General features: G+C 45.2%; 1 protein-coding gene across 3 annotated transcripts in view; it reads right to left on the reverse strand.

Moving 5' to 3' along the window:
* Positions 1-428: 428 nt before the first annotated feature.
* LOC118374750 (plasma membrane calcium-transporting ATPase 3-like) overlaps positions 429-27,971 on the reverse strand; it is a 189,391-nt gene continuing 161,848 nt past the window's right edge. For 2 of the 3 annotated variants that reach the window (XM_052481241.1, XM_052481243.1), the window contains 2 exons: positions 27,541-27,726; positions 16,646-23,134 (listed from right to left, as the gene is read on the reverse strand). In XM_052481241.1, coding sequence (XP_052337201.1) covers positions 22,706-23,134; positions 27,541-27,726 — 615 coding nt within the window. In that variant the 3' untranslated portion in view covers positions 16,646-22,705. Of the gene's footprint in view, positions 1,742-16,645; positions 23,135-27,540; positions 27,727-27,971 lie in introns of those variants that run through there. The other variant, XM_052481242.1, reaches the window with a different exon arrangement.

The following is a 27,971-nucleotide window of genomic DNA, read 5'->3' on the forward strand; positions in this document are numbered from 1 at the left end:
TTTAAGGTATCCCTTTGGGCCATGACTTTTAAGGTATCCCTGTGGGCCATGACTTTTAAGGTATCCCTTTGTGCCATGATTTTTAAGGTATCCCTTTGGGCCATGACTTTTAAGGTATCCCTGTGGGCCATGACTTTTAAGGTATCCCTTTGGGCCATGACTTTTAAGGTATCCCTGTGGGCTATGACATTTAAGGTATCCCTTTGTGCCATGATTTTTAAGGTATCCCTTTGGGCCATGACTTTTAAGGTATCCCTGTGGGCCATGACTTTTAAGGTATCCCTGTGGGCTATGACATTTAATGTATCCCTTTGGGCCATGACTTTTAAGGTATCCCTGTGGGCCATGACATTTAAGGTATCCCTTTGTGCCATGACTTTTAAGGTATCCCTTTGGGCCATGACTTTTAAGGTATCCCTTTGGGCCATGACTTTTAAGGTATCCCTGTGGGCTATGACATTTAATGTATCCCTTTGGGCCATGACTTTTAAGGTATCCCTTTGGGCCATGACTTTTAAGGTATCCCTTTGGGCCATGACTTTTAAGGTATCCCTTTGTGCCATGACTTTTAAGGTATCCCTGTGGGCCATGACTTTTAAGGTATCCCTTTGTGCCATGATTTTTAAGGTATCCCTTTGGGCCATGACTGTATAAAAGGTCAGCCAAGTTGGTCAGGGAGTTGGTCTACCATTGTTTTCCAGTCTCATAAGATGTGTAAACAATGAATTGGAAGGATTTATCTGCACTGCATGTTTGTTAGCAAGCCAGCCAGTTTGAGGAACTGGATTGACAAACATTGAGGGTTTATGAAAATAGCCCCTCTATTAATTTAATAGGCTCTCTATTCTTATCCAAACAACTTGACGTTCTGGCTTGGAAAAGTCTAAATGGGATCCTTTGGGCATCCAACTCTGACCCCATTGAAGTAAAAATGTTAAACGGTTAGCGTTAAGGTTAGGTAAGGGTTAGGTTAGGTATGGGTTAGGGTTAAGGTAAGGGTTAGGTTAGGGTTAAGGTCAGGTAAGGGTTAAGGTTAGGTAAGGGTTAAGGTTAGGTGAGGGTTAAGGTTAGGTGAGGGTTAAGGTTAGGTTAGGGTTAAGGTTAGGTTAGGGTTAAGGTTAGGTAAGGGTTAAGGTTAGGTAAGGGTTAAGGTTGGGTGAGGGTTACGGTTAGGTAAGGGTTAATGTTAGGTTAGGGTTAAGGTTGGGTGAGGGTTAAGGTTAGGTAAGGATTAAGGTTAGGTTAGGGTTAAGGTTAGGTAAGGGTTAAGGTTAGGTTAGGGTTAAGGTTAGGTTAGGTAAGGGTTAAGGTTAGGTTAGGTTAGGGTTAAGGTTAGGGTTAAATCAAATAAAATCAAATCAAATGTATTTATATAGCCCTTCGTACATCAGCTGATATCTCAAAGTGCTGTACAGAAACCCAGCCTAAAACCCCAAACAGCAAGCAATGCAGGTGTAGAAGCACGGTGGCTAGGAAAAACTCCCTAGAAAGGCCAAAACCTAGGAAGAAACCTAGAGAGGAACCAGGCTATGTGGGGTGGCCAGTCCTCTTCTGGCTGTGCCGGGTGGAGATTATAACAGAACATGGCCAAGATGTTCAAATGTTCATAAATGACCAGCATGGTCGAATAATAGTAAGGCAGAACAGTTGAAACTGGAGCAGCAGCATGGCCAGGTGGACTGGGGACAGCAAGGAGTCATCATGTCAGGTAGTCCTGGGGCATGGTCCTAGGGCTCAGGTCCTCCGAGAGAGAGAAAGAAAGAGAGAAGGAGAGAATTAGAGAACGCACACTTAGATTCACACAGGACACCGAATAGGACAGGAGAAGTACTCCAGATATAACAAACTGACCCTAGCCCCCTGACACATAAACTACTGCAGCATAAATACTGGAGGCTGAGACACGAGGGGTCAGGAGACACTGTGGCCCCATCCGAGGACACCCCCGGACAGGGCCAAACAGGAAGGATATAACCCCACCCACTTTGCCAAAGCACAGCCCCCACACCACTATCTTCAACCACCAACTTACCATCCTGAGACAAGGCTGAGTATAGCCCACAAAGATCTCCGCCACGGCACAACCCAAGGGGGGGGGGGGCGCCAACCCAGACAGGATGACCACAACAGTGAATCAACCCACTCAGGTGACGCACCCCTTCCAGGGACGGCATGAGAGAGCTCCAGTAAGCCATTGACTCAGCCCCTGTAATAGGGTTAGAGGCAGAGAATCCCAGTGGAAAGAGGGGAACCGGACAGGCAGAGACAGCAAGGGCGGTTCGTTGCTCCAGAGCCTTTTAGGGTTAGGGTTAAGGTTAGGTATGGATTGGGTTAGGTTAGGGTTAAGGTCAGGTAAGGGTTAAGGTTAGGTTAGGGTTAAGGTTAGGTAAGGGTTAAGGTTCGGTTAGAGTTAAGGTTAGGTAAGGGTTAAGGTTAGGTTAGGGTTAAGGTTAGGGTTAGGGTTAAGGTTCGGTTAGGGTTAAGGTTAGGTTAGGGTTAAGGTTAGGTTAGGGTTAAGGTTAGGGTTAGGGTTAAGATTAGGTTAGGGTTAAGGTTAGGTTAGGGTTAAGGTTAGGTAAGGGTTAAGGTTAGGTTAGGGTTAGGGTTAAGGTTAGGTTAGGGTTAAGGTTAAGTTAGGGTTAAGGTTAGGTTAGGGTTAAGGTTAGGTTAGGGTTAGGGTTAAGGTTAGGTTAGGGTTAAGGTTAGGTTAGGGTTAAGGTTAGGTTAGGGTTAAGGTTAGGTTAGGGTTAAGGTTAGGTTAGGGTTAAGGTTAGGTTAGGGTTAAGGTTAGGGTTAGGGTTAGGGTTAGGGTTAAGGTTAGGTTAGGGTTAAGGTTAGGTTAGGGTTAAGGTTAGGGTTAGGGTTAAGGTTAGGTTAGGGTTAAGGTTAGGTTAGGGTTAAGGTTAGGTTAGGGTTAAGATTAGGTTAGGGTTAAGGTTAGGTTAGGGTTAAGGTTAGGTTAGGGTTAAGGTTAGGTTATGGTTAAGGTTAGGTTACGGTTAAGGTTAGGTTAGGGTTAAGGTTAGGTTAGGGTTAAGGTTAGGTTAGGGTTAAGGTTAAGGTTAGGTTAGGGTTAAGGTTAGGATAGGGTTAAGGTTAGGTTAGGGTTATATGAACTGTCACTCAGCAAAACCTTTGAAATTGTTTATATAGTAACTACTCTATATATAGGCTACAGTTTGACCAGTGGGGCTGTGTGTTGACTCTGGGCCAGTGTTCAGTATAGTAACTACTCTCTAGATAGTCTAAAGTTTATTTGAGCGGTGTGTTGACTCTGTGGTTCACCAGGAGAATTATACTATTGATGTAAAATTAATGTAGAATTATACTTTGTTACGTTCTACCCAGCAGCCATGTCTTCTTCTCCATACAGCTCTCATCAGATATTCTACAGGATACAGCTGTTCTCTCATCAGATATTCTACAGGATACAGCTGTTCTCTCCTCTCATCAGATATTCTACAGGATACAGCTGTTCTCTCATCAGTTATTCTACAGGGTACAGCTGTTCTCTCATCAGATATTCTACAGGGTACAGCTGTTCTCTCATCAGTTATTCTACAGGGTACAGCTGTTCTCTCATCAGTTATTCTACAGGGTACAGCTGTTCTCTCATCAGTTATTCTACAGGGTACAGCTGTTCTCTCATCAGATATTCTACAGGGTACAGCTGTTCTCTCATCAGTTATTCTACAGGGTACAGCTGTTCTCTCATCAGTTATTCTACAGGGTACAGCTGTTCTCTCATCAGATATTCTACAGGGTACAGCTGTTCTCTCATCAGTTATTCTACAGGGTACAGCTGTTCTCTCCTCTCATCAGTTATTCTACAGGATGCAGCTGTTCTCTCATCAGTTATTCTACAGGACACAGCTGTTCTCTCCTCTCATCAGTTATTCTACAGGATACAGCTGTTCTCTCCTCTCATCAGTTATTCTACAGGATACAGCTGTTCTCTCCTCTCATCAGTTATTCTACAGGACACAGCTGTTCTCTCCTCTCATCAGTTATTCTACAGGACACAGCTGTTCTCTCATCAGTTATTCTACAGGATACAGCTGTTCTCTCATCAGTTATTCTACAGGATACAGCTGTTCTCTCCTCTCATCAGTTATTCTACAGGATACAGCTGTTCTCTCCTCTCATCAGTTATTCTACAGGATACAGCTGTTCTCTCCTCTCATCAGTTATTCTACAGGATACAGCTGTTCTCTCCTCTCATCAGTTATTCTACAGGATACAGCTGTTCTCTCCTCTCATGGCCGAGCAGTGATAGTTGTACAGTTATTCTACAGGGTACAGCTGTTCTCTAATCAGATATTCTACAGGATAGAGCTGTTCTCTCCTCTCATCAGTTATTCTACAGGGTACAGCTGTTCTCTCATCAGATATTCTACAGGGTACAGCTGTTCTCTCATCAGATAGATCATTACAGTATTGTGTTCAGCAGGCAGATCACTTTATTATATTCACTGTTCTGAACATTGTTTATTTTAAACTTTTTTTCCTTGTAGTACAGTGACAGCTGTATTTTCTGTCCGCTAAGCAGTCCTGTCATGGAAAACACTAAACTCTACTACTCCCAGTATCGGCAGCAGGTCAGGGGGAGTAATGGAAAGCACTAAACTCTACTACTCCCAGTATCTGCAGCAGGTCAGGGGGAGTAATAGAAAGCACTAAACTCTACTACTCCCAGTATCTGCAGCAGGTCAGGGGGAGTAATAGAACGCTCTAAACTCTACTACTCCCAGTATCTGCAGCAGGTCAGGGGGAGTAATGGAAAACACTAAACTCTACTACTCCCAGTATCTGCAGCAGGTCAGGGGGAGTAATGGAAAGCACTAAACTATACTACTCCCAGTATCTGCAGCAGGTCAGGGGGAGTAATGGAAAGCACTAAACTCTACTACTCCCAGTATCGGCAGCAGGTCAGGGGGAGTAATGGAAAGCACTAAACTCTACTACTCCCAGTATCGGCAGCAGGTCAGGGGGAGTAATGGAAAGCACTAAACTCTACTACTCCCAGTATCGGCAGCAGGTCAGGGGGAGTAATGGAAAGCACTAAACTCTACTACTCCCAGTATCTGCAGCAGGTCAGGGGGAGCAGTCCAAGAGGCTGTTTTAGGACAGGTCTCTCCACTCAAAGACTATTGGTTTAACAGACAGAAAATACAGCCGATCAAGTAATATAATAACAATGAATAATAACAATCATGATAATACCTGTAAATACTACCACTACTAATCATAATAATCATTAATAATAACAATCATGATAATACCTGTAAATACTACCACTACTAATCATAATAATCATTAATAATAACAATCATGATAATACCTGTAAATACTACCACTACTAATCATAATAATCATTAATAATAACAATCGTAATAATAACCATAAATACTACCATTGCTAATCATAATAATCATTATAATCATAATAATTTAGTTCTGTTTTTTAAATAAAAAAGCAACAGATGAGAAAGAAAGAGAAAGGAACATCAACCTACGAACTTCCTTGGGAAGAGAGCTAATGGTGTACACGTTTAGTGTTGCTATTCATTATATACAGTAGTGGTGCAGCTCTAGTTGTTATAACTGTGATAAATATATTATTATACATTGTGTATTTTGCTGCTCTTCTCCTGTGAAGAACATTATAACAACACGATGGAATCCAGCCCACAGAGACAACCATCTACCTGTGTGTGTGTTTGATGCATATCGTACTCAGGGTCCTGGCTGTGGGAGTGTGTTGCGTTGCCATGCAGCAGAAGCAAGCGCTAAGAACCTTGGCGTGATCCTGGACAACACCCTGACGTTCTCAACTAACATCAAGGCGGTGTCCCGTTCCTGTAGGTTCATGCTCTACAACATCCGAGAGTACGACCCTGCCTCACACAGGAAGCGGCGCAGGTCCTAATCCAGGCACTTGTCATCTCCCGTCTTGATTACTGCAACTCGCTGTTGGCTGGGCTCCCTGCCTGTGCCATTAAACCCCTACAACTCATCCAGAACGCCGCAGCCCGTCTGGTGTTCAACCTTCCCAAGTTCTCTCAACCCCGCTCCTCCGCTCTCTCCACTGGCTTCCAGTTGAAGCTATCCGCTACAAGACCATGGTGCTCGCCACGGAGCTGTGAGGGGAACGGCACCTCAGTACCTCCAGGCTCTGATCAGGCCCTACACCCAAACAAGGGCACTGCGTTCATCCACCTCTGGCCTGCTCGCCTCCCTACCACTGAGGAAGTACAGTTCCCGCTCAGCCCAGTCAAAACTGTTCGCTGCTCTGACCCCCAATGGTGGAACAAACTCCCTCACGACGCCAGGACAGCGGAGTCAATCACCACCTTCCGGAGACACCTGAAACCCCACCTCTTCAAGGAATACCTAGGATAGGGTATTGTAATCATAATAATCCTCTCACCCCCCTTCTCAAACAAGATTTAGATGCAAGTGGCTGTTCCAATGGTTGTCATAAGGTGTATGCACCAATTTGTATGTCGCTCTGGATAAGAGCGTCTGCTAAATGACTTAAATGTAATGTAAATGTAAGCAGCAGCGGCGTGATGTCACCAGGTGGCGCTCTGGTGCGTCTACCTGGTTTACACTAGCTTCTATAGCCACAAAGTGAGATTCCACAGCCACAAAGTGAGATTCCACAGCCACAAAGTGAGATTCCACAGCCACAAAGTCAGATTCCACAGCCACAAAGTCTGATTCCACAGCCACAAAGTTTCAATAACAAACGTGATTAATAGCCTGTGAGATCACAGCCACAAAATCAGATTCCACAGCCACAAAGTCTGATTCCACAGCCACAAAGTCTGATTCAACAGCCACAAAGTCTGATTCCACAGCCACAAAGTCTGATTCAACAGCCACAAAGTCTGATTCCACAGCCACAAAGTCTGATTCAACAGCCACAAAGTCTGAACAAAGTCTGATTCCACAGCCACAAAGTCTGATTCAACAGCCACAAAGTCAGATTTCATAGCCACAAAATCAGATTTCATAGCCACAAAGTCTGATTCAACAGCCACAAAGTCAGATTTCATAGCCACAAAATCAGATTTCATAGCCACAAAGTCAGATTTCATAGCCACAAAGTCAGATTTCACAGCCACAAAGTCAGATTTCATAGCCACAAAGTCAGATTTCACAGCCACAAAGTCAGATTTCACAGCCACAAAGTCAGATTTCACAGCCACAAAGTGAGATTCCACAGCCACAAAGTCAGATTCCACAGCCACAAAGTCTGATTCCACAGCCACAAAGTCAGATTTCATAGCCACAAAGTGAGATTCCACAGCCACAAAATCAGATTTCACAGCCACAAAATCAGATTTCACAGCCACAAAGTCTGATTCCACAGCCACAAAGTCTGATTCCACAGCCACAAAGTCTGATTCCACAGCCACAAAGTCAGATTCCACAGCCACAAAGTCAGATTCCACAGCCACAAAGTCAGATTCCACAGCCACAAAGTCAGATTCCACAGCCACAAAGTGAGATGCCACAGCCACAAAGTCTGATTCAACAGCCACAAAGTCAGATTTCATAGCCACAAAATCAGATTTCATAGCCACAAAGTCAGATTTCACAGCCACAAAGTGAGATTCCACAGCCACAAAGTGAGATTCCACAGCCACAAAGTCTGATTCCACAGCCACAAAGTCTGATTCCACAGCCACAAAGTCTGATTCCACAGCCACAAAGTCAGATTCCACAGCCACAAAGTGAGATTTCACAGCCACAAAGTCTGATTCCACAGCCACAAAGTCTGATTCAACAGCCAAAGTCAGATTTCATAGCCACAAAATCAGATTTCAAAGCCACAAAGTCTGATTCCACAGCCACAAAGTCTGATTCCACAGCCACAAAATCAGATTTCACAGCCACAAAGTGAAATTCCACAGCCACAAAGTCTGATTCCACAGCCACAAAGTCTGATTCAACAGCCAAAGTCAGATTTCATAGCCACAAAATCAGATTTCAAAGCCACAAAGTCAGATTTCACAGCCACAAAGTCAGATTTCACAGCCACAAAGTCAGATTCCACAGCCACAAAGTCAGATTCCACAGCCACAAAGTCAGATTTCACAGCCACAAAGTCAGATTTCACAGCCACAAAGTCAGATTTCACAGCCACAAAGTCAGATTCCACAGCCACAAAATCAGATTTCACAGCCACAAAGTCAGATTCCACAGCCACAAAGTCAGATTCCACAGCCACAAAGTCAGATTCCACAGCCACAAAGTCAGATTCCACAGCCACAAAGTCAGATTCCACAGCCACAAAGTGACATTCCACAGCCACAAAGTCAGATTTCACAACCACAACGTCAGACTCCACAGCCACAAAGTCAGATTTCATAGCCACAAAGTTACATTTGGCTACAAAAATTAGATTAAGGTAAGGTTAGCGTTAGGCATAAGATTAGCAGTGCGGTTAAGGTTAAGGTTAGGTTTAAAATATAATTTTAAGGAGAGAAATTGTAGAAATGGGAGAGTTTATGACATTATGGGTATAGCAGCTAGTGACAACCCATCGACATGGAATGATATGATCTCCTTTACCACTGCTATAGCTGCAGGACCGGGCCAGGACTATTGGGTAGGGGAAACACTGGGAATGATATGATCTCCTTTACCACTGCTATAGCTGCAGGACCGGGCCAGGACTATTGGGTAGGGGAAACACTGGGAATGATATGATCTCCTTTACCACTGCTATAGCTGCAGGACCGGGCCAGGACTATTGGGTAGGGGAAACACTGGGAATGATATGATCTCCTTTACCACTGCTATAGCTGCAGGACCGGGCCAGGACTATTGGTTAGGGGAAACACTGGGAATGATACGATGATGGGGTTTAGAATGTTCTATGACGTCATGGAATGTTATGCCAAATATGATGTTATGGCTTAACATAACGGACCGTAATAGTATGTAATAGCATGGTGTGGTGGTATATAGTGTGGAGATATTCAACTCTCAGCCTCAGCCTACGAGGTCCACAGCAGCTATTCAGTTTTATTGTCACTGACTGGCCAGGGAGTCCACTCACCTGGTGCCACCTGGTCTGAATCACTTCCTGGTTAGAGAGGAAGAATGACAACCAGCAGTACTGTAATGGCAACGATACATGGTATGGCAGCGCTCATTAATGTATCTGGTCTTAAAGGGCCAGTGCCTGTGAGTGATGGTGAGATGATGATAGTTAAAGCAGTGTGGTCGGTAGAGCCAAAGATGGTGGATTAAAAAAAAGAGGTAAATTCCGGTCTACTTAATAACTGGGTGTGTCAGCAGCTGGGTTTGGTCGACTTAGACTTTCATTAAACCAGAAAAAACCCAGACAAAACAAGCGGGTGGGGGGGCAGGGGGTCTCGCTTCCTTTCCGTCTCTGGTAGAGCTGTTGTTGATGGTTAGAGGTCAGAGGTCAGGGGTTAGACTGAGAAGCTGTGGGGTCGGGGACTAGGGGTCAGGGCCCAGGTGCATAAAACATAGTGTTACCCTTAATGGTTTACCATAAGGAATCATTTCCCCTTACCTAAGGAAACTATTAAGGGGTGTTGCATAGGGCCTGTCAAACATTTCCATAGGTAAGGGCATCATTTAAGAGTTTTACCTTAGTTTGAAGGCATGCACGACAAAAATACTGTCTGGTTACCATGGAGATGACCTGATTCACTAACTGAAGTGTCATCAGAGAGATAGCATATATTTTGGGAGATCGCAAACAATAACTTTTTCATTCAAGACCGGTAAAACAAATTGATTCCGAAGATAATAAAACATGTTAATTTTAGTAACTTTTTTCTAAACTTGTTTCTATGGCTTGCTAGCACATCAAGCTAACTGACAGAGTAGGGAACTAACTAGAAGCTAACTGACAGAGTAGGGAACTAACTAGAAGCTAACTGACAGAGTAGGGAACTAACTAGAAGCTAACTGACAGAGTAGGGAACTAACTAGAAGCTAACTGACAGAGTAGGGAACTAAGCTAACTGACAGAGTAGGGAGCTGTAAGCGAACTGACAGAGTAGGGAGCTGTAAGCGAACTGACAGAGTAGGGAGCTGTAAGCTAACTGGCAGAGTAGGGAGCTGTAAACTAACTGACAGAGTAGGGAGCTGTAAGCGAACTGACAGAGTAGGGAACTAAGCTAACTGACAGAGTACGGAGCTGTAAGCTAACTGATAGAGTAGGGAGCTGTAAGCGAACTGACAGAGTAGGGAACTAAGCTAACTGACAGAGTACGGAGCTGTAAGCGAACTGACAGAGTAGGGAACTAAGCTAACTGACAGAGTACGGAGCTGTAAGCTAACTGACAGAGTAGGGAGCTGTAAGCTAACTGACAGAGTAGGGAGCTGTAAGCTAACTGACAGAGTAGGGAACTAACTACAAGCTAACTGACAGAGTAGGGAACTAACTAGAAGCTAACTGACAGAGTAGGGAACTAAGCTAACTGACAGAGTAGGGAGCTGTAAGCTAACTGACAGAGTAGGGAGCTGTAAGCGAACTGACAGAGTAGGGAACTAAGCTAACTGGCAGAGTAGGGAGCTGTAAACTAACTGACAGAGTAGGGAGCTGTAAGCGAACTGACAGAGTAGGGAACTAAGCTAACTGACAGAGTACGGAGCTGTAAGCTAACTGATAGAGTAGGGAGCTGTAAGCGAACTGACAGAGTAGGGAACTAAGCTAACTGACAGAGTACGGAGCTGTAAGCTAACTGACAGAGTAGGGAGCTGTAAGATAACTGACAGAGTAGGGAGCTGTAAGCTAACTGACAGAGTAGGGAGCTGTAAGCTAACTGACAGAGTAGGGAACTAACTACAAGCTAACTGACAGAGTAGGGAACTAACTAGAAGCTAACTGACAGAGTAGGGAACTAAGCTAACTGACAGAGTAGGGAGCTGTAAGCTAACTGACAGAGTAGGGAGCTGTAAGCGAACTGACAGAGTAGGGAACTAAGCTAACTGACAGAGTACGGAGCTGTAAGCTAACTGATAGAGTAGGGAGCTGTAAGCTAACTGACAGAGTAGGGAGCTGTAAGCTAACTGACAGAGTAGGGAGCTGTAAGATAACTGACAGAGTAGGGAGCTGTAAGCTAACTGACAGAGTAGGGAGCTGTAAGCTAACTGACAGAGTAGGGAACTAACTACAAGCTAACTGACAGAGTAGGGAACTAACTACAAGCTAACTGACAGAGTAGGGAACTAACTAGAAGCTAACTGACAGAGTAGGGAACTAAGCTAACTGACAGAGTAGGGAGCTGTAAGCTAACTGACAGAGTAGGGAGCTGTAAGCGAACTGACAGAGTAGGGAACTAAGCTAACTGACAGAGTACGGAGCTGTAAGCTAACTGATAGAGTAGGGAGCTGTAAGCTAACTGACAGAGTAGGGAGCTGTAAGCTAACTGACAGAATAGGGAACTAAATAGAAGCTAACTGATAGAGTAGGGAACTAAGCTAACTGACAGAGTAGGGAGCTGTAAGCTAACTGACAGAGTAGGGAGCTGTAAGCTAACTGACAGAGTAGGGAACTAAGCTAACTGACAGAGTATGGAGCTGTAAGCTAACTGATAGAGTAGGGAGCTGTAAGCTAACTGACAGAGTAGGGAGCTGTAAGATAACTGACAGAGTAGGGAGCTGTAAGCTAACTGACAGAGTAGGGAGCTGTAAGCTAACTGACAGAGTAGGGAGCTGTAAGCTAACTGACAGAGTAGGGAGCTGTACGCTAACTGACAGAGTAGGGAGCTGTAAGCTAACTGATAGAGTAGGGAGCTGTAAGCTAACTGACAGAGTAGGGAACTAACTAGAACTTAACTGACAGAGTAGGGAACTGTAAGCTAACTGACAGAGTAGGGGACTGTAAGCTAACTGATAGAGTAGGGAGCTGTAAGCTAACTGACAGAGTAGAGAACTGTAAGCTAACTGATAGAGTAGGGAGCTGTAAGCTAACTGACAGAGTAGAGAACTGTAAGCTAACTGATAGAGTAGAGAACTGTAAGCTAACTGACAGAGTAGAGAACTGTAAGCTAACTGATAGAGTAGGGAGCTGTAAGCTAACTGACAGAGTAGGGAGCTGTAAGCTAACTGACAGAGTAGGGAGCTGTAAGCTAACTGACAGAGTAGGGAACTAACTAGAACTTAACTGACAGAGTAGGGAACTGTAAGCTAACTGATAGAGTAGGGAGCTGTAAGCTAACTGATAGAGTAGGGAGCTGTAAGCTAACTGACAGAGTAGAGAACTGTAAGCTAACTGACAGAGTAGGGAGCTGTAAGCTAACTGACAGAGTAGGGAACTAACTAGAACTTAACTGACAGAGTAGGGAACTGTAAGCTAACTGACAGAGTACGGAGCTGTAAGCTAACTGACAGAGTACGGAGCTGTAAGCTCACTGACAGAGTAGGGAACTAACTAGAACTTAACTGACAGAGTAGGGAACTGTAAGCTAACTGACAGAGTAGGGAGCTGTAAGCTAACTGATAGAGTAGAGAACTGTAAGCTAACTGATATAGTAGGGAGCTGTAAGCTAACTGACAGAGTAGAGAACTGTAAGCTAACTGATAGAGTAGGGAGCTGTAAGCTAACTGATAGAGTAGGGAGCTGTAAGCTAACTGACAGAGTAGGGAACTAACTAGAACTTAACTGACAGAGTAGGGAGCTGTAAGCTAACTGACAGAGTAGGGAGCTGTAAGCTAACTGACAGAATAGGGAACTAACTAGAAGCTAACTGATAGAGTAGGGAACTAAGCTAACTGACAGAGTAGGGAGCTGTAAGCTAACTGACAGAGTAGGGAGCTGTAAGCGAAATGACAGAGTAGGGAACTAAGCTAACTGACAGAGTAGGGAACTGTAAGCTAACTGACAGAGTAGGGAGCTGTAAGCTAACTGACAGAGTAGGGAGCTGTAAGATAACTGACAGAGTAGGGAGCTGTAAGCTAACTGACAGAGTAGGGAGCTGTAAGCTAACTGACAGAGTAGGGAGCTGTAAGCTAACTGACAGAGTAGGGAGCTGTAAGCGAACTGACAGAGTAGGGAACTAAGCTAACTGACAGAGTACGGAGCTGTAAGCTAACTGATAGAGTAGGGAGCTGTAAGCTAACTGACAGAGTAGGGAGCTGTAAGCTAACTGACAGAGTAGGGAGCTGTAAGCTAACTGACAGAATAGGGAACTAAATAGAAGCTAACTGATAGAGTAGGGAACTAAGCTAACTGACAGAGTAGGGAGCTGTAAGCTAACTGACAGAGTAGGGAGCTGTAAGCTAACTGACAGAGTAGGGAACTAAGCTAACTGACAGAGTATGGAGCTGTAAGCTAACTGATAGAGTAGGGAGCTGTAAGCTAACTGACAGAGTAGGGAGCTGTAAGATAACTGACAGAGTAGGGAGCTGTAAGCTAACTGACAGAGTAGGGAGCTGTAAGCTAACTGACAGAGTAGGGAGCTGTAAGCTAACTGACAGAGTAGGGAGCTGTAAGCTAACTGATAGAGTAGGGAGCTGTAAGCTAACTGACAGAGTAGGGAACTAACTAGAACTTAACTGACAGAGTAGGGAACTGTAAGCTAACTGACAGAGTAGGGGACTGTAAGCTAACTGATAGAGTAGGGAGCTGTAAGCTAACTGACAGAGTAGAGAACTGTAAGCTAACTGATAGAGTAGGGAGCTGTAAGCTAACTGACAGAGTAGAGAACTGTAAGCTAACTGATAGAGTAGAGAACTGTAAGCTAACTGACAGAGTAGAGAACTGTAAGCTAACTGATAGAGTAGGGAGCTGTAAGCTAACTGACAGAGTAGGGAGCTGTAAGCTAACTGACAGAGTAGGGAGCTGTAAGCTAACTGACAGAGTAGGGAACTAACTAGAACTTAACTGACAGAGTAGGGAACTGTAAGCTAACTGATAGAGTAGGGAGCTGTAAGCTAACTGATAGAGTAGGGAGCTGTAAGCTAACTGACAGAGTAGAGAACTGTAAGCTAACTGACAGAGTAGGGAACTAACTAGATCTTAACTGACAGAGTAGGGAACTGTAAGCTAACTGACAGAGTACGGAGCTGTAAGCTAACTGACAGAGTACGGAGCTGTAAGCTCACTGACAGAGTAGGGAACTAACTAGAACTTAACTGACAGAGTAGGGAACTGTAAGCTAACTGACAGAGTAGGGAGCTGTAAGCTAACTGACAGAGTAGAGAACTGTAAGCTAACTGATAGAGTAGAGAACTGTAAGCTAACTGATATAGTAGGGAGCTGTAAGCTAACTGACAGAGTAGAGAACTGTAAGCTAACTGATAGAGTAGGGAGCTGTAAGCTAACTGATAGAGTAGGGAGCTGTAAGCTAACTGACAGAGTAGGGAACTAACTAGAACTTAACTGACAGAGTAGGGAGCTGTAAGCTAACTGACAGAGTAGGGAGCTGTAAGCTAACTGACAGAATAGGGAACTAACTAGAAGCTAACTGATAGAGTAGGGAACTAAGCTAACTGACAGAGTAGGGAGCTGTAAGCTAACTGACAGAGTAGGGAGCTGTAAGCGAACTGACAGAGTAGGGAACTAAGCTAACTGACAGAGTAGGGAACTGTAAGCTTACTGACAGAGTAGGGAGCTGTAAGCTAACTGACAGAGTAGGGAGCTGTAAGATAACTGACAGAGTAGGGAGCTGTAAGCTAACTGACAGAGTAGGGAGCTGTAAGCTAACTGACAGAGTAGGGAGCTGTAAGCTAACTGACAGAGTAGGGAGCTGTAAGCTAACTGACAGAGTAGGGAGCTGTAAGCTAACTGACAGAGTAGGGAGCTGTAAGCTAACTGACAGAGTAGGGAGCTGTAAGCTAACTGACAGAATAGGGAACTAACTAGAAGCTAACTGACAGAGTAGGGAACTGTAAGCTAACTGACAGAGTAGGGAACTGTAAGCTAACTGATAGAGTAGGGAGCTGTAAGCTAACTGACAGAGTAGGGAGCTGTAAGCTAACTGATATAGTAGGGAGCTGTAAGCTAACTGACAGAGTAAGGAGCTGTAAGCTAACTGACAGAGTAGGGAGCTGTAAGCTAACTGACAGAGTAGGGAGCTGTAAGCTAACTGACAGAGTAGGGAGCTGTAAGCTAACTGATAGAGTAAGGAGCTGTAAGCTAACTGACAGAGTAGGGAGCTGTAAGCTAACTGACAGAGTAGAGAACTAAGCTAACTGATAGAGTACGGAACTGTAAGCTAACTAACAGAGTAGGGAGCTGTAAGATAACTGACAGAGTACGGAGCTGTAAACTAACTGATAGAGTAGGGGACTGTAAGCTAACTGACAGAGTAGGGGACTGTAAGCTAACTGACAGAGTAGTGTGGTCCTTCTGTAGCTCAGTTGGTAGAGCATGGCGCTTGTAACGCCAGGGTAGTGGGTTCGATCCCCGGGACCACCCATCCGTAGAATGTATGCAGAATGTAAGTCGCTTTGGATAAAAGCGCCTGCTAAATGGCATATATTATTATATTATTAATTGATAGAGTAGGGAGCTGTAAGCTAACTGACAGAGTAGGGAACTAACTAGAACTTAACTGACAGAGTAGGGAGCTGTAAGCTAACTGACAGAGTAGGGGACTGTAAGCTAACTGACAGAGTAGGGGACTGTAAGCTAACTGACAGAGTAGGGGACTGTAAGCTAACTGATAGAGTAGGGAGCTGTAAGCTAACTGACAGAGTAGGGAACTAACTAGAACTTAACTGACAGAGTAGGGAGCTGTAAGCTAACTGACAGAGTAGGGGACTAACTAGAAGCTAACTGACAGAGTAGGGAACTGTAAGCTAACTGATAGAGTAGGGAGCTGTAAGCTAACTGACAGAGTAGAGAACTGTAAGCTAACTGATAGAGTAGGGAGCTGTAAGCTAACTGACAGAGTAGAGAACTGTAAGCTAACTGATAGAGTAGGGAGCTGTAAGCTAACTGACAGAGTAGGGAGCTGTAAGCTAACTGATAGAGTAGGGAGCTGTAAGCTAACTGACAGAGTAGGGAACTAACTAGAACTTAACTGACAGAGTAGGGAACTGTAAGCTAACTGATAGAGTAGGGAGCTGTAAGCTAACTGACAGAGTAGAGAACTGTAAGCTAACTGATAGAGTAGGGAGCTGTAAGCTAACTGACAGAGTAGGGAACTAACTAGAACTTAACTGACAGAGTAGGGAGCTGTAAGCTAACTGACAGAGTAGGGGACTAACTAGAAGCTAACTGACAGAGTAGGGAACTGTAAGCTAACTGATATAGTAGGGAGCTGTAAGCTAACTGACAGAGTAGAGAACTGTAAGCTAACTGATAGAGTAGGGAGCTGTAAGCTAACTGACAGAGTAGAGAACTGTAAGCTAACTGACAGAGTAGAGAACTGTAAGCTAACTGATATAGTAGGGAGCTGTAAGCTAACTGACAGAGTAGAGAACTGTAAGCTAACTGATAGAGTAGGGAGCTGTAAGCTAACTGACAGAGTAGGGAACTAACTAGAACTTAACTGACAGAGTAGGGAACTGTAAGCTAACTGACAGAGTAGGGAGCTGTAAGCTAACTGACAGAGTAGAGAACTGTAAGCTAACTGATAGAGTAGGGAGCTGTAAGCTAACTGATATAGTAGGGTGCTATACTGAACAAAAATATAAACACAAACTGTTGGTCCCATGTTTTATGAGCTGAAATAAAAGATCCCAGAAATGTTCCATATGCATAAAAATATTATTTCTCTCACATTTTGTGCACTCATTTGTTTACATCACTGTTAGTGAGCATTTCTCATTCGCCAAGATAATCCATCCACCTGACAGGTGTGGTATATCAAGAAGCTAATTAAACAGCACGCTCATTACTCAGGTGCACCTTGTGCTGCGGACAATAAAAGGCCACTCTAAAATGTACAGTTTTGTAACACAGCATAATGCCACAGATATCTCAAGTTTTGAGGGAGTGTGCAATTGGCCTGCTGACTGCAGGAATATCCACCAAAGCTGTTGGCAGTGAATTGAATGTTCATTTCTCTACCATAAGCCGTACAACGTCGTTTTACAGAATTTGTCAGTGCGTCCAACCGGCCTCACAACCGCAGACCACGTGTAGCCACGCCGGCCCAGGACCTCGACATCCGGCGTATTCACCTACGGGATCGTCTGAGACCAGCCACCCCAACATCTGATGAAACTGAGGGGTATTTATGTCTGTAATAAAGCCTTTTGTGGGAGAAAAAAAAACATATTCTGATTGGCTGGGCCTGGCTCCCCAGTCATGAGACATCAAAAGATTAGGGCCTAATGAATTTATTTCAATTGACTGATTTCCTTATATGAGCTGTAACTCAGTAACATCATTGAAGTTGTTGTATGTTGCATTTATATTTTTGTTCAGTATACTGTAGCTAGCTTTGTAGCCATGGCCTGTGCACATTCCATTGTTTAGCTACCAAGCTAGCTGGTGGAGGTTTTCCTTTTGAAACCAGGCAGAGGAAAGCAACATTCACCACCTCAAATGCTGTTTACATTGGTATCCATACTGAATGCTGTTTACATTGATATCCATCCTGAATGCTGTTTACATTGGTATCCATACTGAATGCTGTTTACATTGATATCCATCCTGAATGCTGTTTACATTGATATCCATCCTGAATGCTGTTTACATTGATATCCATACTGAATGCTGTTTACATTGGTATCCATCCTGAATGCTGTTTACATTGATATCCCTACTGAATGCTGTTTACATTGGTATCCATACTGAATGCTGTTTACATTGATATCCATCCTGAATGCTGTTTACATTGATATCCATCCTGAATGCTGTTTACATTGGTATCCATCCTGAATGCTGTTTACATTGATATCCATACTGAATGCTGTTTACATTGGTATCCATCCTGAATGCTGTTTACATTGGTATCCATACTGAATGCTGTTTACATTGATATCCATACTGAATGCTGTTTACATTGGTATCCATACTGAATGCAGAACGTACTGGACCTCATGGGCACCCTTAACCTTTAACCTTTAACCTTTAACCTTTTCATCTCATTTAAGGGGGAAATTTGCCTTAAAATGTTTTGTGCAACCGGGCCCCGGGGTTAGAAGTCAGCGGATGATGCAACCGGGCCCCGGGGTTAGAAGTCAGCGGATGATGCAACCGGGCCCCGGGGTTAGAAGTCAGCGGATGATGCAACCGGGCCCCGGGGTTAGAAGTCAGCGGATGATGCAACCGGGCCCCGGGGTTAGAAGTCAGCGGATGATGCAACCGGGCCCCGGGGTTAGAAGTCAGCGGATGATGCAACCGGGCCCTGGGGTTAGAAGTCAGCGGATGATGCAACCGGGCCCTGGGGTTAGAAGTCAGCGGATGATGCAACCGGGCCCCGGGGTTAGAAGTCAGCGGATGATGCAACCGGGCCCCGGGGTTAGAAGTCAGCGGATGATGCAACCGGGCCCCGGGGTTAGAAGTCAGTAGATGACGTGGGGATGATATGGGGAGGTTGGTGTTGCCAGAACTTCAGTAGATGACGTGGGGATGATATGGGGAGGTTGGTGTTGCCAGAACTTCAGTAGATGACGTGGGGATGATATGGGGAGGTTGGTGTTGCCAGAACTTCAGTAGATGACGTGGGGAGGTTGGTGTTGCCAGAACTTCAGTTGATGACGTGGGGATGATATGGGGAGGTTGGTGTTGCCAGAACTTCAGTAGATGACGTGGGGATGATATGGGGAGGTTGGTGTTGCCAGAACTTCAGTAGATGACGTGGGGAGGTTGGTGTTGCCAGAACTTCAGTTGATGACGTGGGGATGATATGGGGAGGTTGGTGTTGCCAGAACTTCAGTAGATGACGTGGGGATGATATGGGGAGGTTGGTGTTGCCAGAACTTCAGTTGATGACGTGGGGATGATATGGGGAGGTTGGTGTTGCCAGAACTTCAGTAGATGACGTGGGGATGATATGGGGAGGTTGGTGTTGCCAGAACTTCAGTTGATGACGTGGGGATGATATGGGGAGGTTGGTGTTGCCAGAACTTCAGTTGATGACGTGGGGATGATATGGGGAGGTTGGTGTTGCCAGAACTTCAGTAGATGACGTGGGGATGATATGGGGAGGTTGGTGTTGCCAGAACTTCTAGATCTTTTTTCTTTTTTCTAGATTCTTGTTTCTGTAGGTTTTTGTTCAGATATACTATTAACTTCTATTAGGTCCTATCCTTGTCTGTATAGTTTAAAAAATATATTGGTTTCTCTTTTTCAGGACAGACAAGACAATACACGTAGACACAGAGAGCGAGAGAGAGAGAGAAAAATATTGCTAAAATAATGAAAAAGAGTGATACAAAGAAAGATAATATTGTAGGAATAAATCAATCAGATGAAATGTGAAAACAACCCCCCTCTTTGAGGACAATAAATCAAATCAAATCAAAACAACATAAATAAATATAGAACACAGTTAAAGCGTATACGTAAACCACAGCAGTAGTAACCACGGTGATGACGATGGTAGTCATAGTAACCGTAGTAGTGGTGGTTTCATCATGGAGTGTAAAAAGAATGGACGGAGCCATCGATGACTTCACCCTATGTGATGTCTGAAAGTCAGGAAGTGTTGTGTTAGTGTGGAGCAATCTTGCTTCATGGAAACGTTGCTCAGTTTTATCCACACTAGGAGGTGACGTCTCCTTTTTATCCACGCCAAACTTGGTGCAAAACCACGCCCACGAGAAACGTGGACAACATTCAAAGCTATGCTGATCGGTCAGAGTTGGTTGTTCCCTGATATGAAGTTGCATTACACCAGGTTTAACAGACTGACCCTAGTCCCCTGGCACATAGACTATATCAGCATAGATACTGGAGACTGAGACAGGGGTGGGTTGGGGGAGGTAAGTAAGCTGTGAATTATATAAAGTGTTATCGCTATCTTACAATGCCTATTGGGCGGAAGCTGTGTAGTAGTGTGTCTTGGGTTAACTTAGTGTGGTTAAGTGTTTATGAAAGGACTGCAGTCTTTGTGGGCGTTACTCAGCCTTGTCTCAGGGTTTGAAGTTGGTGGTCTGTTGATATGCCTCTAGTGGTGTGGGGGCTGTGCTTTGGCAAAGTGGGTGGGGTTCTATTCTGCCTGGTTGGCCCTGTCCGGGGGTATCGTTGGATGGGGCCACAGTGTTTGCTAGTGGCATGGCAGGCATGAGCAAACTTAGAACTTCTCGTCCGCGGGGACTCCCCCTCTAGCGTTCTCAGGGAAGGTCCGAACTCTGACCAGTCAGCACAGCTTTGAATGTTGCTAGGTTACTCGTGGGCAATGGTTTTGCATCAAGTTTGGCGCGGATAAAAAAACGCTTTGCAGGCTAGCTCAGTTCTACCCCCTCTTGAAGACTGACCAGGGTACTGCAGGCTAGCTCAGTTCTGCCCCCTCTTGAAGACTGACCGGGGTACTGCAGGCTAGCTCAGTTCTGCCCCCTCTTGAAGACTGACCAGGGTCCTGCAGGCTAGCTCAGTTCTTCCCCCTCTTGAAGACTGACCAAGGTCCTGCAGGCTAGCTCAGTTCTGCCCCCTCTTGAAGAATGACCGGGGTACTGCAGGCTAGCTCAGTTCTGCCCCCTCTTGAAGACTGACCAGGGTACTGCAGGCTAGCTCAGTTCTGCCCCCTCTTTAGACTGACCGGGGTACTGCAGGCTAGCTCAGTTCTACCCCCTCTTGAAGATTGACCAGGGTAGTGCAGGCTAGCTCAGTTCTGCCCCCTCTTGAAGACTGACCAGGGTACTGCAGGCTAGCTCAGTTCTGCCCCCTCTTGAAGACTGACCGGGGTACTGCAGGCTAGCTCAGTTCTTCCCCCTCTTGAAGACTGACCAAGGTCCTGCAGGCTAGCTCAGTTCTGCCCCCTCTTGAAGACTGACCGGGGTACTGCAGGCTAGCTCAGTTCTGCCCCCTCTTGAAGACTGACCAGGGTACTGCAGGCTAGCTCAGTTCTTCCCCTTCTTGAAGACTGACCAGGGTCCTGCAGGCTAGCTCAGTTCTTCCCCCTCTTGAAGACTGACCAGGGTACTGCAGGCTAGCTCAGTTCTTCCCCCTCTTGAAGACTGACCAGGGTACTGCAGGCTAGCTCAGTTCTTCCCCCTCTTGAAGACTGACCAGGGTACTGCAGGCTAGCTCAGTTCTGCCCCTCTTTAGACTGACCGGGGTACTGCAGGCTAGCTCAGTTCTGCCCCCTCTTGAAGACTGACCAGGGTCCTGCAGGCTAGCTCAGTTCTTCCCCCTCTTGAAGACTGACCGGAGTACTGCAGGCTAGCTCAGTTCTGCCCCCTCTTGAAGACTGACCAGGGTACTGCAGGCTAGCTCAGTTCTTCCCCCTCTTGAAGACTGACCAGGGCGCTGCAGGCTAGCTCAGTTCTTGAAATAGAAGCAAGTATTGGTACAATGATTGTGTTAGAAAAAATGGTACATCCAGAAATCTTGACCACGATGATCGTCATACTCCCATTGACTATATTGGTGGATCCTTCTGTCTCAAAACATTGCCTGCAGTGCCCCGTTCGGCCTTGAAAGAGCAGGCAGCTGTTCTCCCCTGGTTGTACTAATCACAGCAGATCACTCCTCCTCTCTCCTGTGGTAAAGTAGCCTGGTCATAGCAGATCACTCCTCCTCTATCCTGTGGTAAAGTAGCCTGGTCACAGCAGATCACTCCTCCTCTCTCCTGTGGTATAGTGGCCTGGTCACAGCAGATCACTCCTCCTCTCTCCTTTGGTATAGTAGCCTGGTCATAGCAGATCACTACTCCTCTCTCCTGTAGTATAGTAGCCTGGTAATAGCAGATCACTCCTCCTCTCTCCTGTAGTATAGTAGTCTGGTAATAGCAGATCACTCCTCCTCTCTCCTGTGGTATAGTAGCCTGGTAATAGCAGATCACTCCTCCTCTCTCCTGTAGTATAGTAGTCTGGTAATAGCAGATCACTCCTCCTCTCTCCTGTGGTATAATAGCCTGGTAATAGCAGATCACTCCTCCTCTCTCCTGTAGTATAGTAGTCTGGTAATAGCAGATCACTCCTCCTCTCTCCTGTGGTATAGTAGCCTGGTAATAGCAGATCACTCCTCCTCTCTCCTGTGGTATAGTAGTCTGGTAATAGCAGATCACTCCTCCTCTCTCCTGTAGTATAGTAGCCTGGTAATAGCAGATCACTCCTCCTCTCTCCTGTGGTATAGTAGCCTGGTAATAGCAGATCACTCCTCCTCTCTCCTGTAGTATAGTAGCCTGGTAATAGCAGATCACTCCTCCTCTCTCCTGTAGTATAGTAGCCTGGTAATAGCAGATCACTCCTCCTCTCTCCTGTAGTATAGTAGCCTGGTAATAGCAGATCACTCCTCCTCTCTCCTGTAGTATAGTAGCCTGGTAATAGCAGATGACTCCTCCTCTATCCTGTAGTAAAGTAGCCTGGTAATAGCGATAAGAGAAGAAGCAGGAAGGAAGGGCTTAACTTCTCCCTCCAGTCAGAACCTAGACTCCTTTACACCCCTCCTCTTTGATGGTGAAAAAATGTTCTCCTTTAAAATGTCTGTCTATTGTCTCTTCTCCCTGTCAGCCTGTCTCTCTCTCCCCTCCTGCCTGTACGTATGTCTGTCCTTTCCTCCCTGCATCTGTTCATGAGTTATAAGGATGTCTGAAAGCAGTAGAGGAGGAGGACGGGAGAGCAACGGAGAGGAGGACAGGAGGAGGGGGCTAGGAGCCTGTTACCCCTAGCGCTGTTGTAGCTCTGGTTGCAACTTCATAATTGATGCACCGGTTACCTGGGGAAACAGCCTTGTTGTTTGTGTTGCCAAAGGTGACCAGTGTTGCATTGTTGTTTATGTTGGTAGGGGTGACGGGGAGACTGTGTTGTCGGTAGGGCCTTGGCGGGCGGGAGCGGGAGGAGGACGGGGGCTGGGCGGGGGGTGGAGGGGGCTTGCGGAGGGCAGGGTGGAGGTGGTGCTGGTATCGACTCAGCTCTGACTCCTCGTCGATGTCTGTGTCGTCGATCAGAGGGATGTTATGGATGAGGTCATTGATCAGGAATTCTGGGTGAGCCATGAAGTTATGGATGGAGTTCCGTGATTCCGTTTTCTCTCGGGTCTCGTACACGTTGGTACGGAAGGCATTGACTACACGCATCTACAGGAGAAGGAGAGAGGGGGAGAGGGGGAAGGAAGAGAGAGGGAGAGGGGGAAGGAAGAGAGAGGGAGAGGGGGAAGGAAAAGAGAGGAAGAGGGGGAAGAAGAGAGAGGGAGAGGGAGGAAGAGGAAAGGGGGAAGGAGAGAGTGAGTGAGGGGAAGGAGAGGAGAGAGGGAGACAGGCATATTTGAATGGATGGATGGAGGGACAGACACTCAGGACCAGGTGGCTACAGTTTCACAGCTATCTGACCTCTTACCCCTGACCCTTGACGAGGGCTACAAAGTTCCTTTTACTTTTCAAAAACGTTTTTCCAGAAATCCCAGTAGAAGGAATCCGGGAGGGAATAAGCAGGAAATCCAGAAATAGGGGGGCTTCCAGAAATAGGGGGCTTCCGGAAATAGTCTAACTGGGATTTCTAGAAATGTATTTTGCAACCCTAATCCCCTGACCTCTAACCCTGACCTCTGGCTTTGAGCCACCTATATGGGAAAAGAAAGAGAACCAATGTAACCAAGACAACAGAATGTTTGTTTAATGGGGTAACATCAGTTTTCCTTACCTCCCCTACAGTGAACTACTCTCCCCTACAGTGAAGTGAACTACTCTCCCCTACAGTGAAGTGAACTACTCTCCCCTACAGTGAACTACTCTCCCCTACAGTGAACTACTCTCCCCTACAGTGAACTACTCTCCCCTACAGTGAAGTGAACTACTCTCCCCTACAGTGAAGTGAACTACTCTCCCCTACAGTGAAGTGAACTACTCTCCCCTACAGTGAACTACTCTCCCCTACAGTGAAGTGAACTACTCTCCCCTACAGTGAAGTGAACTACTCTCCCCTACAGTGAAGTGAACTACTCTCCCCTACAGTGAACTACTCTCCCCTACAGTGAACTACTCTCCCCTACAGTGAACTACTCTCCCCTACAGTGAAGTGAACTACTCTCCCCTACAGTGAAGTGAACTACTCTCCCCTACAGTGAACTACTCTCCCCTACAGTGAGCTACTCTCCCCTACAGTGAACTACTCTCCCCTACAGTGAACTACTCTCCCCTACAGTGAAGTGAACTACTCTCCCCTACAGTGAACTACTCTCCCCTACAGTGAAGTGAACTACTCTCCCCTACAGTGAAGTGAACTACTCTCCCCTACAGTGAACTACTCTCCCCTACAGTGAGCTACTCTCCCCTACAGTGAGCTACTCTCCCCTACAGTGAACTACTCTCCCCTACAGTGAAGTGAACAACTCCCCCCTACAGTGAAGTGAACTACTCTCCCCTACAGTGAAGTGAACTACTCTCCCCTACAGTGAACTACTCTCCCCTACAGTGAACTACTCTCCCCTACAGTGAACTACTCTCCCCTACAGTGAAGTGAACTACTCTCCCCTACAGTGAAGTGAACTACTCTCCCCTACAGTGAAGTGAACTACTCTCCCCTACAGTGAAGTGAACTACTCTCCCCTACAGTGAACTACTCTCCCCTACAGTGAACTACTCTCCCTACAGTGAACTACTCTCCCCTACAGTGAACTACTCTCCCCTACAGTGAACTACTCTCCCCTACAGTGAAGTGAACAACTCCCCCCTACAGTGAAGTGAACTACTCTCCCCTACAGTGAACTACTCTCCCCTAAAGTGAACTACTCTCCCCTACAGTGAAGTGAACTACTCTCCCCTACAGTGAAGTGAACTACTCTCCCCTACAGTGAAGTGAACTACTCTCCCCTACAGTGAACTACTCTCCCCTACAGTGAACTACTCTCCCCTACAGTGAACTACTCTCCCCTACAGTGAACTACTCTCCCCTACAGTGAACTACTCTCCCCTACAGTGAACTACTCTCCCCTAAAGTGAACTACTCTCCCCTACAGTGAACTACTCTCCCCTACAGTGAAGTGAACTACTCTCCCCTACAGTGAACTACTCTCCCCTACAGTGAAGTGAACTACTCTCCCCTACAGTGAAGTGAACTACTCTCCCCTACAGTGAAGTGAACTACTCTCCCCTACAGTGAAGTGAACTACTCTCCCCTACAGTGAACTACTCTCCCCTACAGTGAACTACTCTCCCCTACAGTGAACTACTCTCCCCTACAGTGAAGTGAACTACTCTCCCCTACAGTGAACTACTCTCCCCTACAGTGAAGTGAACTACTCTCCCCTACAGTGAACTACTCTCCCCTACATTGAAGTGAACTACTCTCCCCTACAGTGAACTACTCTCCCCTACAGTGAAGTGAACTACTCTCCCCTACAGTGAAGTGAACTACTCTCCCCTACAGTGAAGTGAACTACTCTCCCCTACAGTGAAGTGAACTACTCTCCCCTACAGTGAACTACTCTCCCCTACAGTGAAGTGAACTACTCTCCCCTACAGTGAACTACTCTCCCCTACAGTGAAGTGAACTACTCTCCCCTACAGATATCAGTAGGTCTACATACAAACCTATTCTACAGCTAGCTATTAGTAGTTCTACATACAAACCTATTCTATAGCTATCTATCAGTATGTCTACATCTAGCTATCAGTAGGTCTATATACAAACCTATTCTACAGCTAGCTATCAGTAGGTCTACAGCTAGCTATTAGTAGTTCTACATACAAACCTATTCTATAGCTATCTATCAGTAGGTCTACATACAAACCTATTCTATAGCTATCTATCAGTAGGTCTACATCTAGCTATCAGTAGGTCTATATACAAACCTATTCTACAGCTAGATATCAGTAGGTCTATATACAAACCTATTCTACATCTATCAGTAGATCTACAGCTAGCTATCAGTAGGTCTATATACAAACCTATTCTATAGCTATCTATCAGTATGTCTACATCTAGCTATCAGTAGGTCTATATACAAACCTATTCTACAGCTAGATATCAGTAGGTCTATATACAAACCTATTCTACATCTATCAGTAGATCTACAGCTAGCTATCAGTAGGTCTATATACAAACCTATTCCACAGCTAGCTATCAGTAGGTCTATATACAAACCTATTCTACAGCTAGCTATCAGTAGGTCGACATACAAACCTATTCTATAGCTATCTATCAGTAGGTCTACATACAAACCTATTCTATAGCTATCTATCAGTATGTCTACATCTAGCTATCAGTAGGTCTATATACAAACCTATTCTACATCTATCAGTAGATCTACAGCTAGCTATCAGTAGGTCTATATACAAACCTATTCCACAGCTAGCTATCAGTAGGTCTACATACAAACATATTCTACAGCTAGCTATCAGTAGGTCTACATACAAAACTATTCTACAGCTATTAGTAGGTCTACAAACAAACCTATTTTAAATCTATCAGTAGATCTACAGCAAGCTATCAGTAGGTCTATATACAAACCTATTCTACAGCTAGCTATCAGTAGGTCTACATACAAAACTATTCTACAGCTATTAGTAGGTCTACAAACAAACCTATTTTAAATATATCAGTAGATCTACAGCAAGCTATCAGTAGGTCTATATACAAACCTATTCTACAGCTAGCTATCAGTAGGTCTACATACAAACCTATTCTACAGCTAGATATCAGTAGGTCTATATACAAACCTATTCTACAGCCAGATATCAGTAGGTCTATATTAAAACCAGTTCTACAGCTAGCTATCAGTAGGTCTACAGCTAGATATCAGTTGGTCTACATCTTGCTATCAGTAGGTATACATACAAACCTATTCTACAGCTAGCTATCAGTAGATCTACATACAAACCTATTATACAGCTAGCTATCAGTAGCTCTAGATACAAACCTATTCTACAGCTAGATATCAGTAGGTCTATATACAAACCTATTCTACATCTATCAGTAGATCTACAGCTAGCTATCAGTAGGTCTATATACAAACCTATTCCACAGCTAGCTATCAGTAGGTCTATATACAAACCTATTATACAGCTAGCTATCAGTAGCTCTATATACAAACCTATTATACAGCTAGATATCAGTAGGTCTATATACAAACCTATTCTACATCTATCAGTAGATCTACAGCTAGCTATCAGTAGGTCTATATACAAACCTATTCCACAGCTAGCTATCAGTAGGTCTATATACAAACCTATTCTACAGCTAGCTATCAGTAGGTCTACAGCTAGCTATCAGTAGGTCTACATACAAACCTATTCTATAGCTATCTATCAGTAGGTCTACATACAAACCTATTCTACAGCTATCAGTAGGTCTAGCTTGCTATCAGACCTATCAGTAGGTCTACAGAGAGAAAGACAGACAGACAGAGAGAGAGATAGAGAGACAGACAGAGAGAGATAGACATAGAGAGACAGACAGAGAGAGAGAGACAGAGAGAGAGACATAGTGAGATAGACAGAGAGAGAGAGAGAGACACAGAGAGACATAGAGAGTAAAGATATGATACCTGTGTCTGTATGCGGTTTAGTCCTCTACACCACAGTATCTGTCCTCGTCGTAGCTCTCTCTCAGCACAGTCAATCTCTCCCTCTTCGTCTCCTTCGTCCATCTCTTCCTCTTCCTCCACCGCCGCCATCGCTGCCCCCGCCTCCTTCAGACATGGTAATTGGTCGCTGGGAACCGTGGCGATCACCTGTCCCCCGACAATGTACACGGAGACAGTCGTCAGACGAAAAAGGTGGTACTATTCTACACACAAGTAATGCATTACACACACACACACACACTGTCTAATAGGCCTGTCTAATGGGCCTGTCTAAAAGGCCTGTCTAATAAGCCTGTCTAATAGGCCTGTCTAATAAGCCTGTCTAATGGCCTGTCTAATAAGCCTGTCTAATAGGCCTGTCTAATAGGCCTGTCTAATAGGCCTGTCTAATA

This window comes from Oncorhynchus keta, chromosome 27 (assembly GCF_023373465.1).
Source record: "Oncorhynchus keta strain PuntledgeMale-10-30-2019 chromosome 27, Oket_V2, whole genome shotgun sequence".
In the NCBI taxonomy this organism is placed as follows: Eukaryota; Metazoa; Chordata; class Actinopteri; order Salmoniformes; family Salmonidae; genus Oncorhynchus; species Oncorhynchus keta.